This window comes from Nicotiana sylvestris, chromosome 7 (assembly GCF_000393655.2).
Source record: "Nicotiana sylvestris chromosome 7, ASM39365v2, whole genome shotgun sequence".
Classification (NCBI taxonomy): domain Eukaryota; kingdom Viridiplantae; phylum Streptophyta; class Magnoliopsida; order Solanales; family Solanaceae; genus Nicotiana; species Nicotiana sylvestris.
In genome coordinates this window covers 8,703,250-8,716,830 of record NC_091063.1, presented here as the reverse complement: position 1 = coordinate 8,716,830, position 13,581 = coordinate 8,703,250, and the positions used below count along the sequence as shown (strand labels likewise).

Below are 13,581 nucleotides of genomic sequence, written 5' to 3'. Positions count from 1 at the left end.
TCACAGTATTAATACATATATTTAGTAAAAATAATTGACGAAGTGGTATCCCGTGACACTACTTCATTAGGCGTGCTTCCGCTCCTGCACTTGTGGGATTAGACTGGTTCTATTATTGTTGTTTAATCATTATTTTTCTTTAGGCCACTCATTTAGTCATTCTATTGCCCCATCCAGGCAGCAACATGGCTATTAAATTTTTTCTATTATATAGAAAGAGAGAAGAGGAGGTCGACCAAGGACATCATGGTCATTTCAAAAATATAACTGCATTGTTTGCTTATACAATAGGCTCAAAAGCCTGATTTTTGGTTTCTAATGACCGGAAAAAATAAAAGTAGCGTGGTCCAAACTATTGAATTCTTCAGGTGGACCCCACTTTCCATTATCTTCTTTAAATGCACTACTTAATTAATGTTACTCTTCAATTTGTTTAAAGCATACTACTTCACACCTTCAGAATTTTTTTTTCTTTTTCCAATTAGTACTTTTAACTCAAAAAAATTATCTGGTTGGTAATTCTATAATTCAATGTTCATTTGGTTAAAAGCACACAATGGTTACATACATTTATATATAACAATTTTATTATCTCCTTAAGTATTATTTCTTTGTTTTATTTATTGACTATTTTAGGTATAGACTACTTTTTTTTTAAAAGTGGCAATAAATTATGCAAATTTTTATTAAGGTGTTCTTATATTAGTATCAATTTATATCATTTTATAGAGGTCCTCATTAATTTCAGTTTTAATTGGAATACGTTATAAAATGAGAAAAAAATATTTAAGAATAAAAATATAGCTTCAAGTTCCTTTTTTATTATAGAATATTAAATATTGTTCAAATGGTATAAAAATGATTCCCTCTATAAAAAAATATTTAAGAATAATCTGAACAAAAGATTAAGACAACTAATTTGGGAATTTTTTTTCTTTATTACATAGTAGGCAGCATAAGAAGTATCATTATGCAAGATTATACTTTTCCCTCTTTGATTAAAGTTAGTTGGGTACTTCCTCTGTGTTCAATAAAGAATTTAACATTATGGTAAAGAAAGTTGTATTACACCCTAGAATATGTCAAATTTTCTTATTAAAAATTGTGAATAATTAAAAAATATGATTATTATTTCAAAGAACAAAAAAGGTTTTTTCGCCAACTATTTGGAAATAAAATGAATATGCTTTATTATTCAAATTTTGATTAATATAAAAAGAAAAAATTAGACACTAACACAATTGAAAATACTAAAGAGCAAAACTATATATACTCAATTTAAACAATGAGAAAATACATCACGACTTATTTTTTAATTGACTTTTCAATCATTTTTTTATAATCAATTTTAAGTTTGGTGGTGCAAAATTATTTTTTTAAAATAAAAATGTGTAGAAGTTGTGTAGAAATACTCTGCATTGTACTTGAAGTGTTGCAATCTTTGTATAATAAAGTGTTAGACTTCGACAAGTATTAAAAAGTGATTGGTATAGAAATACAATTTCAGAAAAATTAAAATACACATAACGCAAAAAATAAAAAAAATAATACAGGTAAATGTGGTTCTATACGTTATTACACAAACGCCTATTTTCTTTTTTCTTTCCCTAAAGACAAATAAAGTGGGTAATTAGCAATAGACCAAGAAATATTTAAAGAAAAAAAAAAAACAATTGGGCTTGTGCATTGCACAGGTATGTCATCTAGTTTAACCATAAACTCTTAGCTGACGAACTAAATAGAAGTACCAGAATCTCTTTTGCACTTTTTTTTCTTAAAAGTACTTTTTTTTCCCCCTAATTTGAGGTGTTTGGCCAAGCTTATTTGGGGAAAAAAAGTGCTTTTGGGAAGAAGCAAAAGCAGAGAAGCAGAAAAAAGTAACTTCTTTCCAAAAGCAGAAGCAGAAGCAGTTTTGGCTTTTCTTCCTACCTAAAATACCCTTAACAAAATATAGTATATACCAAAATAACCCTTAAACCTAATACTTAGGATATTAATTTATAAATATTTCTTCTTATTTTGAGGAAAACTTTCTAATATATAGTGATTTTAGGGGTGAATGCTTTTATATTTGTTGAAGGAATTTTAATATATTTAACTTATATAAAAAGAATTAAGTACTTTTAAATTTTATTTTCATATTTTACTTAAATAAAATGAATTTTTTTTAATTATTGCATGTACTAACAAAATTTTGATATTATTTATTTACTTATAATATTAATTATTAAGTAAATCTATTCATGTCCTTATTCGTAATTTGACACTCAAAAGCACTTTCTAAAAAGCTTGGTCAAACACAAATTATTTCTCAAAAGTGCTTTTCAGACTGATTAGCCAAACACAAACTGTTTCTCTCCAAAAGTACTTTTTTCAAAAGCACTTTTGAAAAGAAGCACTTCTCAAAATAAGCTGATTTCTCCAGCTTGGCCAAACAGGCTATAACATGTTGTCCTTTTTCTTTTCTTTTTTTACAGTTCACACCTTATTGTTTTACTTTTTATCCTAATGCCCGTATTCTTTTTTCTTTTTGGCAAAATCATGAACGCATTTAAATTGCATCCCTTCATAATTGCTTGCTTTTCAATTTACACAATATCCTTTTTCTTAAGCAAATATTTCGGTACAATTTCATGTAAGAATATGTTGACTCGTCTTTTGCAATCTACTAATAAGATTTTGTTGTACCTCAATACGCATGTGTGATTATTTGAGGGATATAACTGGAAAAAATAGAGTAAAAACTTTATTAAATTTAATTTCACGTGCTCAAAGTTGAATTTGTTGGTTACGTTCCTAGCTTACTCACAATGTGACTAACACTTTTTCATCAAAAATAAAGGCATATTTGAGCTCATTTCATAATTGCATGCGTGTATTTGACTATAATTATTGATGGAGAGTAAAATTAGTAGATCATTTTATTTGGACATTTCAGTTACCTAAAAAAGAAAAACATTTTTTTCTTTCTAAATTCTAACAAAAAGAAAACCGTTGAACGTCAAAATCGTGCATAGCTATCTGCCTATCCATTTTCGTAGGGGGCTCAAGGGTAAGGCAGCACAAGCAATGGCTTAGGGGCCCCAAATTTTGGGGACCCCACTTTCTTTTGGTAGTAATTTTAATTTTTTTATATAAAAATTGAGTATCTTAATGTTAAAAAGTAAATAATTTAATACAAAAAGGAAAAAGAAAATTTTAATTTGTGACTAGCACTAGTTGATATTTTAATAATTTAAAGAGTATAAAGATATCTTTGATTTTTTTTATTTAGTGGGTAAAATTTGATTTTTTATTTAAAAGGTATAAAGATATCTTTTATTTTCGATAAGAGTGAGTTGCTTTAGTGGTGAGCATCCTCCACTTCCAACCAAGAGATTGTGAGTTCAAGTTATCCCAAGACCAAGGTGGGGAGTTCTTGGAGGGTGGGAGCCGACGTTAAAGGAAATATTACAAGTAGAAGATAATACTCTGATCTGTATACTCAATAAGATAACAAGAATTAATTTTTGTTAAATACCTATCCTATAAAAATTTTGCATTAGGATCAATAATGTATTATGAAAATTTAAATGGATCGGATTAGCTATATTGTCATTTAAAACAGTTAAACAAATAGATTTCAAACAAAAATATAAAAATTTATTTTGTTAATAAATTAGGGCCCCTCATCGAAATTTTGTTGTAGGCCACCAACAATGTTGGGCCTCCCCATTTTGGAAGTCAGACATGGTAGTATTGAATAGAGATTAGACTAGTGTGAGAAATTAATACATTCAACTGTTAGTTTTGGGTGCCTCCATTTAATATACTATACCAAGTACCAACCACCCCCTTCAATCCTATTTATGGAACACAACCTGTCTCTTCAAATTAAAATTTTCTTATCTTTTTGAACTACTTAAATTTCATTAAATTCCCTCAACAATCTTTACTTTTTGAGAGACAACAACCCTTCATACTTCCCGTTTTTCTCCATTTAATTTTCATTTGAATTTCAGAGCTTTGCTTTGCTCAATTAGACTTTTTCATTTAAGGAATCAACCTTTTAACATTAATTTGTGAAGAATAACAGAAGAAAAATATTATTCGGAGACCTTCTGCAAACCTAATATCTTTAACTAAGATTGGAGGATTCAACTAAAGAAAAGAAAGCTTTGAAAAGAGAAGGAAAATTTTGGAAAGGAAACTTTGTTTAGAAAAGAAGACTTTCTTGATTTTGGCTTAGTTACAAATGCCTAAGGCTACTCCTATTTATATTTGTCTAGGGATGATTCTAAATACAAAAATAATCTAGACAATTTTATCATCTTCTACTAATATCTTCCTTAAACATTCAAGACTTTAGAATATTTGTTAAGTACCACAAATATCAAAGATATTACTCCATAACTTTCTAGAACTTTCTTCTAATTATAATTTTTACTCTTCCATAAAATCAACTTTATTTTTTCACACTCCCCCTTAAAGTAATTTTTTGGAAGCTATCCCAAGCTTGTCGCAAATGCTTTAGGACGTGTCTTGGTGAAGATTTCAGTACTATTTTTCTGGCTCATCTTGCTTGCTCAAAGATTGAAGGTTCTTTAATTGGTTTTGCAAAGGAACATGAGTATGTGCGGACGAAATTTTCATCTCTGAAATGAGTTGGCTTTATAATAGTTCTTTTTAGCCTTCTTGAAACACTTGAATCATCTCCTTGTTGAGTTTCATATCGTTGAGTTATCGGGCTCCCTCTTTCTCTTAGCTCCTCGACAACTACATTATCTAAAGAAGTACCTACGATGGGCAGATTTGATGTTTCAAGGTTCAAGGGTTTAGAACCTGCCCCTTCTTGCGCAACTCCATAATACAAAGAGACTTCATCGAATATGACATCCCTTGAAACAATGAAGAGATGAGTTTTAGGATCTATACACTTCCAACCCTTTTTTCTTTCATCATATCCGACAAAGATGCATTTTCTTGCCTTGGCATCCAACTTGCTCCGATGAAAATCCGAAATGTGAACATAACAAATAGAGCCAAAAACTCGGAGGTGTTTAACGCTAGGCTTTTCTCCAAACATTAATTCATTGGGAGACTTCGTATTATTTGAAGAAAGCGGCATCCTGTTAATCACATACGCTGCACATTTCATACCTTCAGCCCACAAGGATCTAGGTAAATTCTTGGCATGAAGCCAACTCTTACATGTCTCAGCTAAGTGTCGAATCTTTCTTTCAGCCACTCCATGTTGTTGCGACGTATCATCATATATGAGTTCTCTTTTAATGCCATGCCAGCGTATGTGAGTTCATCTGAAGTGAACTCGCCACCATTATCAGTTCGCAGCCGCATGGAATCGAGTTCACTTTCAACTGTTTTTTTGAACTCCACAAACTTATTGAAAACTTCTGACGTGTGCTTTATAAAATATACCTAAGTGAATCTAGTAATATCATCAATGAAAATTAGCAAATAAGAATAGCCTGAGAATGAAGGAGCTCTAGTTGGCCCCATCAAGTCACTGTGAATAAGTTCTAGAGGGGCATTGCACCTTGACAAGAATCTGTCAAATGGAAGATGATATGCCTTTCCGTATTAACATCCTTCACAAATCTCTCCTCCGCCAAATTTTCTTAAGTTAGGCAATCCTTTTATTAGATTCAATTTTACCATGGTTTTTAATTTATCCAGATGTCCAAGTCTAGCATATCAAAGATGCGTGTTATCATTGTTACTCATCTTTCTCAATATATGAATTAGAGTTAGATAAGACATATAAATCGTTAACTCTCTTACCTGAGTGAATGATATCTGCCCTGAGCACCTTGATATTTTGGAGGAACTTCACATCACATGAGCCAAATAGCAAATAGTTTTATGCATCTACAACATTTGCAACTGAAAAAAGATTTTTCTTCGTACCTGGAACATGAAAGACACTGTTGAGGGTGATAGTGCCTTTTTGCTTCTCGTTGATTATAACAGTGTCTTCCTTCTCCACATTATGGACTGTATTATCTGTTGTAACAATGACATCATGTCTGTTGTATTCGCGAAAAGGTGGAGAATTTGGATTGATCTCCAGTGAGATGGTGCCCACATCCTGAATCCACGATCCAATCTCTTTCAAAATTTAGGGAAGCGTTGGCATTTATTGCTCGAGTCTCCGCTGCGAAGCACTTTCCCCAGTCTTTTTCTTTTTCTTCTTCTTCAGCAACTTTCTTGGTTTGAGCCATATTGCTCTCTTTGTCTCGACAATATCTTTTTATGTGTCAAACTTTGCCATAACGATAACATTTTAAAGGCTTTTTACCGTTGCTAGAAGACTCCCCCTTCTTTCCTGGCGAGCTTGAACCACTTGATGATCGAAAGTGCACGATATCTCTTGATTTTCCATTAAAGTTTCTCTTATCGGCGACAAGAGCAATTCCTTCTCCTTCTTTAATAGATACACTAGCCATCTGTTTAGCTAGTAACTCATGTGACGACAACAAATCCTCAAATTCTTCCAAAGATGATTGTTGAACCCATCCTTGAATCGATATAACAAAGGAAATATATTCTGCTTTTAAACCACGAATAATAATTCTTGTTATTCGTGCTCCAGAGATAGCCTCGTCCGGATTCAATAGAGAAATTTTGGAACACAGATTTTTAACCTTCAAAAAATACTCGGCGATAGAGAGATTACCTTGAGTGGTGTTAGCTAACTTATTCTCCAAAATCTGTAGATGAGCTTCGTCTTTCTTGTTGAACAGCCAATCGAAGGTCCTCCATATTTCATGAGCTAATTTACACCTTATAATATGATCAAATAAATTAGGAGATATAGATTTCTTTAGGATAAACTCTGCCCTAGCATTAATATTTTTCCACTTCTTACGCGCATTGCTATTTTCTGGCGCGTAAGCAGGAGGACTTATGTTACTCCCATTGATAAATTCCCACAAATCCTCACCAACAAGGTATATCTTCATACAAGTCTTCTATTTCTTGTAGTTGGACTGGTTCAATAGCTTCGTCCCTAGTCCATTAGCACGACCACCCAAATCCATTTAGAGAAATCAGTTGAATTAACTACTAACCCGACCTTGCAAATATATCTAGAAGCCAACTATGACTCTGATACCATGTAAAGAATAGCAGAAGAAAAGTATTATCCGGAGACCTTCTGCTAGCCCAATATCGTTAACTAAGATTGAAGGATTCAACTAAAGAAAGGGAAGCTTTGAAAAGAGAATGAAAGTTTTGGAAAGAAAACTTTGTTTAGGAAAGAAGGCTTTCTTGGCTTTGGCTTGGTTACAAATACCTAAGGCTACTCCTATTTATACTTGTCTAGGGATGATTCTAGATACAAAAATAATCTAGACAATTCTATCATCTTCTACTAATATCTTCCTTAAATATCCAAGACTTTAGAATATCTAGGTATTTGTTAAGTACCACAAATATCAAAGATATTACTCCATAACTTTCTAAAACTTTCTTCTAATTATAATTTTTACTCTTCCCAGAAATTAATTTTATTTTTTCACATAATTTACAATGAAATTGATCATATTAACCTTAATTTGTTCACTAGAAATACAAAAAATACTCCTAGGCTCTTTTACTCTAAGGGCAACTTTGAAAAAAAAGTTAGAGCCCGTTTGAACATAAGAATTTTTTTCCTTTTTCCATTTTTTTTTCCTTTTTTCCAAAATCAGCGTTTGTTCATAAAATTTTCAATTTTCACTTGAAGATGCATTTTAGAAATTTTCGAAAATTTGAAAAACTCTAAAAAACTGTTTTTCAAAATTTTCACTCAAATCACTCACAAAGCTTCAAAAACAACCCAAAATCACATTCATGTCCAAACACAACTCTAATTTTTAAATACCATTTTCACTTGAATTTTTTTTTCACTTTTTTTTTTGGAATTTTACAATTCTTATGTCCAAACGCCCACTTAATTCCTTCTTGATATCTGAAAAAATCAAATATTATGAACCATAAAAAAGTTAAAAAATCAATTAAAGTGGACCGGAGGGAGTACCTCTTTGGTTTGCTTCCTTGAAGCAGAATAATAATAGTAAAAGACGGGATAGTAATGAGTTAGAAACTTGTCATTGTCATAGTACTCCTTCTTGTCCATATTAGTTGTCGTAGTTACTAAATATATTTGGTCCAAAATAGATATCGTTTTAGAAAATCAAGGTATAATTATTTTATTGTTATAAAATAAAGACTGTAAAGTAAAGACAAGTATAGAGAGAAATTGATATATTATTCGAACTCAAACTGATGTACATAATGAACTGAAATCTCTTCTATTTATAGAAGAAAGGAAGTTGCTCTGTAAGCTGCTGTTACAAGCTGCTACAAGCTGCTGTGTAAGCTGCTGCTATACCAGATATGGATAATCTTCTACTGAGAGCAATATTTATCCATAACGGAGTACTGAATGGATAAGCTTATTATACCCGGTATGGATAAACTTCTACTGGGGGTAATGTTTATCCATAACCGGGTATCGATGTGATAAGCTTCTTCAGGAAGCTTATTTCCAATATAGTACTAAATAGATAAACATATTTACGGTGGAGTCCCATATGGATAAGCTTCTTCAGGAAGCTTATTTACAACGGAGTACTAAATGAACATCCATAATATAATATATTTATAACACTCCCCCTTGGATGTTCATTAAAAGATAATGTGTCTCATTAAAACCTCACTAGGAAAAACCACGTGGGAAAAAAATTCTAGTGAAGGAAAAAGAGTACACATATTTAGTAATACGCATTGTTAGGTGCCTCATTAAAAACCTTATAAGGAAAACCCCATGGGAAAAAACCTTAGTAAGGGAAAAAGAGTGCATCGCGTATTTTACTCCCCTGATGAAAACCTTGTTTCAAATATTTGAGTCTCCGCATTCCAATCTTGTATACCATCTTCTCAAAAGTTGAAGTTGGCAAAGATTTAGTGAATAAATCTGCTGGATTATCACTTGAACGGATTTGTTGCACATCAATGTCACCACTTTTCTGAAGATCGTGTGTGTAGAATAATTTTGGTGAAATGTGCTTCGTTCTATCTCCTTTTATAAATCCTCCCTTCAATTGGGCTATGCATGCAGCATTGTCTTCGTATAAAATTGTGGGTCTTTTCTCACATTCCAAACCACATTTTTCTCGAATAAAATGAATTATTGATCTCAACCATACGCATTCCCTACTTGCTTCATGAATAGCTATTATCTCAGCGTGATTTGAAGAAGTAGCAACAATAGATTGCTTTGTGGAGCGCCATGATATGATAGTACCTCCATATGTAAATACGTAGCCGGTTTGAGATCGAGCTTTATGGGGATCAGATAAATAACCTGCATCTGCATAACCAACAAGGTCTGCACTATCTTTGTTAGCATAAAACAAACCCATATCAAGAGTTCCCTTTAAATATCGCAATATATGCTTAATCCCGTTCCAATGTCTCCGTGTAGGAGAAGAACTATATCTTGCTAGTAAATTAACAGAAAATGCTATGTCAGGCCTTGTAGCATTAGCAAGATACATTAGTGCACCAATTGCACTGAGATAGGGTACTACGGGACCAAGGAGTTCCTCGTCCTCTTCTGTAGGTCGGAACAAATCCTTATTCACTTCAAGTGATCGAACAACCATTGGTGTATTCAATGGGTGCGCTTTGTCCATGTAAAAGCGTTTTAAGACCCTTTCTGTATAGGCAGATTGATGGATAAAGATCCCGTCTGATAAATGTTCAATTTGCAGACCAAGACAAAGTTTTGTCTTTCCAAGATCTTTCATCTCAAATTCTTTCTTAAGATATTCAATTGCCTTTTGAAGCTCTTCTGGAGTTCCAACAAGATTTATGTCATCAACATAAACAACAAGTATAACAAATTCTGATGCCATTTTCTTTATAAAAATACATGGACAAATAACATCATTTATGTAACCTTCTTTCAGCAAATATTCACTAAGGCGATTATACCACATGCGCCCAGATTGCTTTAAACCGTACAAAGATCTTTGTAATCTGATTGAATACATTTCCTGAGATTTTGCTTCAGGCATTTTAAATCCTTCAGGAATTTTCATATAAATTTCATTATCAAGTGAACCGTACAGATAAGCTGTAACTACATCCATTAGATGTATTTCAAGCTTTTCATGTAGTGCTAAACTGATGAGATATCGAAATGTTATGGCATCCATAACAGGTGAATATGTTTCATCAAAATCGACTCCAGGTCGTTGTGAGAATCCTTGTGCAACAAGGCGAGCTTTGTATCTTTCAACTTCATTTTTATCATTCCTTTTTCGCACAAAAACCCATTTATGACCAACTGGTTTTATACCAGCAGGTGTTTGGACTACTGGTCCAAAGACCTCTCTTTTAGCAAGTGACTTCAATTCCGATTGAATTGCCTCTTGCCATTTTGGCCAATCAGATCTTTGTCGACATTCTTCGACAGATCGAGGTTCAAGATCCTCACTATCTTGCATAATATTAAGTGCAACATTATATGCAAAAATATTATCCACCACTATTTCAAATCGATTTAAATTAATCCCATCACCGTTCGAACTTATTAAAAGTTCCTCACTCACATGAGCTTCGGGTTCATTGATTTCTTCAGGAATCTCAAAATTAATCAGATTTTGGGTCTCTTCAGGAGATCCCTTCATAGTATCATTTTGATCATTTGTCGATTTTCTTTTTCGAGGATTTCGATCCTTAGAACCCAAAGGCCTACCACGCTTCAGGCGTGCTTTAGGTTCACTAGCTCTCATGCTAGTAGATGGTCTTACTGGGACATCAATTCGGATAGGCACATTCTCTGCTGGGATATGTGACTTAGTTATCCTTTTCAAATCAGTAAATGCGTCTGGCATTTGATTTGCTATATTCTGTAAATGGATGATCTTCTGGACCTCCTGATTACATATAGGGGTACGGGGATCAAAGTGAGATAATGATGAAACTTTCCACACAATTTCTCTTTTGATTTCCTTTTTCTCTCCCCCTAATTGTGGGAAATTTGTTTCATCAAACCGACAATCTGCAAATCGAGCAGTAAATAAATCTCCTGTCAATGGTTCAAGATAGCGAATAATAGAGGGTGATTCAAACCCAACATATATTCTTATCCTTCTCTGTGGTCCCATCTTACTACGTTGTGGTGGTGCTACTGGCACATATACAACACATCCGAAAATTCGTAGATGGGCAATATTTGGTTCATGACCAAAAACTAATTGTGACGGAGAATATTTATTATAATGTGTCGGTCTGAGACGGATAAGTGATGTTGCATGCAAGATAGCATGGCCCCAAACAGTAGTGGGCAATTTTGTTTTCATAAGTAGTGGTATTGCTATCAATTGCATGCGTTTAATAAATGACTCTGCAAGGCCATTTTGAGTATGAACATAAGCTACAGGATGTTCAACTTTTATCCCAACTGATAGACAATAATCATCAAAAGCTTGAGATGAGAATTCTCCAGCATTATCAAGGCGAATGGCCTTTATAGGATAATCTGGGAATTGTGCCCTTAATCGAATTATTTGGGCTAATAGCTTTGCAAACGCCAGGTTGCGAGATGATAGTAGGCACACATGAGACCATCTTGAAGATGCATCTATTAGGACCATAAAATATCTAAACAACCCACTTGGTGGGTGAATAGGTCCACATATATCCCCATGTATACGCTCTAAAAAGGCAGGGGATTCAATACCAACCTTCATCGGTGATGGTCTAGTGATCATTTTTCCTTGATAACAAGCATCACAAGAAAATTCGTCATTTGTAAGAATCTTCAAGTTCTTTAATGGATGCCCACTCGAATTTTCAGTAATTCGTCTCATCATTATTGATCCGGGATGGCCCAAACGGCCATGCCAAAGCACAAAAGTATTTGAATCCGTAAACTTCTGGTTTACGATAGAGTGTGCTTCAATTGTACTAATTTTTGAATAGTATAAGCCAGAAGATAAAGTTGGTAACTTTTCTACAATGCATTTCTGGCCAGAAATATTCTTTGTAATACAAAGATATTCCCTGTTCATTTCATCTATTGTCTCTACATGATACCCATTTCGGCGGATATCTATAAAACTCAACAAGTTTCTTCGGGACTTGGAGGAGAACAATGCATTGTCTATAATAAGTTTTGTTCCCTTAGACAGAAATATTATGGCTCTTCCGGAGCCTTCAATCAAACTTATATTACCAGAAATTGTTGAAACATTTGCTTTTTCCTTATGCAAATAAGAAAAGTATTTCTGATCGTTGAATATGGCATGAGTTGTTCCACTATCAATAACACAAATATCTTCATGATTTGTCTTTGATCCAAACATAATTTGAGGATTATCCATATTCTTCAAAATAACATAAATAAAATATATTATAGTAAACATCATTATCAAAGCATAACTTTTATTTATGTACAACAATTACATAACCATACTATCTATTACAAACAACAAAAATTAAAATATTTACATTTCTACAGATTCACTACCGATTACATGACTTATTTCTCCTTCTGGGAGTGCAAAGTAATCAGCTACATCCAAATGCATGAAGTCTAAATTATCTTCAGAAATAAAATTTGCTTCAGCATTTTTCTCTGTCTTCTTCAGGGAGGCTTGATAAAGCTCAACCAGGTGCTTTGGCGTACGACAAGTACGTGACCAGTGCCCTTTTCCTCCACATCTATAGCATGCATTTTCTGCATTTGGCGCTTGCACCGCTTCATGCTTTTGTTCCTTCCTTTTCCACTGCTGGTGGTGAGGAGGCTTCTTTGGTGCATTATTATTACCATGATTGGGGTTTCTTCCCCGACCACGGCCATGACCACGACTGGGGCCACGACCTCTTCCACGTTTAGCTTGGTGGAAGTTCGTCTCATTCACTTCAGGGAATGGACAAGAACCAATAGGTCGACTTTCATGATTTTTCATTAATAGCCCATTATGTTGCTCTGCTATAAGAAGATGTGAGATAAGTTCAGAATACTTTTTAAATCCCATCTCTCGATATTGCTGCTGCAGGAGCATATTCGAGGCATGAAAAGTGGTGAAAGTTTTCTCCAACATATCATGATCAGTAATATTATCACCACATAATTTTAATTGGGAAATAATTCTGAACATAGCAGAATTATACTCACTGATAGATTTAAAATCTTGTAGCCTTAGATGAGTCCAATCATAACGTGCCTGTGGAAGAACGACCATCTTCAGGTGGTCATATCTATCTTTCAAATTATTCCACAGTATGACTGGATCTTTAATAGTGAGATATTCCATTTTCAGGCCCTCATCAAGGTGATGGCGTAGGAATATCATTGCTTTGGCACGGTCTTGGTTTGATGCCTGATTTTTATCCTTGATGGTGTCTGCCAGACCCATCGCATCAAGATGAATTTCAGCATCAAGCACCCAAGACATGTAGCTTTTGCCCGATATATCCAGGGCTACAAATTCAAGTTTAGAAAGATTTGACATTATTTAGGAAAAGAAAGTTCTTACCTCAGATACTTTCAAAATATTTGCTTGAGATGGTAGAGCTTCGTGC

The 13,581-nt window shown here is 33.6% G+C and overlaps 1 protein-coding gene across 1 annotated transcript; it reads right to left on the bottom strand.

Annotated features, from left to right (window-relative positions):
- Nucleotides 1-5,199: 5,199 nt before the first annotated feature.
- Nucleotides 5,200-6,962, bottom strand: LOC138872725 (uncharacterized). Its single transcript, XM_070151138.1, has 3 exons — nt 6,264-6,962; nt 5,908-6,088; nt 5,200-5,357 (listed from the first exon to the last, which is right to left on the bottom strand). Exons 1-3 carry the CDS (start codon nt 6,960-6,962, stop codon nt 5,200-5,202), a joined length of 1,038 nt encoding a protein of 345 aa, XP_070007239.1.
- Nucleotides 6,963-13,581: the final 6,619 nt, after the last annotated feature.

What these genes read in the sequence shown, in the direction of transcription:
- LOC138872725 (XM_070151138.1), bottom strand. Translation starts at nt 6,962, where the DNA reads ATGAAGATATACCTTGTTGGTGAGGATTTGTGGGAATTTATCAATGGG. An exon ending in AATGTTATCGTTATGGCAAA is followed by an intron (nt 6,089 to 6,263) that starts GTTTGACACATA and finishes TCGTGGATTCAG; the next exon opens with GATGTGGGCACCATCTCACT. An exon ending in CAGTGTCTTTCATGTTCCAG is followed by an intron (nt 5,358 to 5,907) that starts GTACGAAGAAAA and finishes TCAAAAAAACAG; the next exon opens with TTGAAAGTGAACTCGATTCC.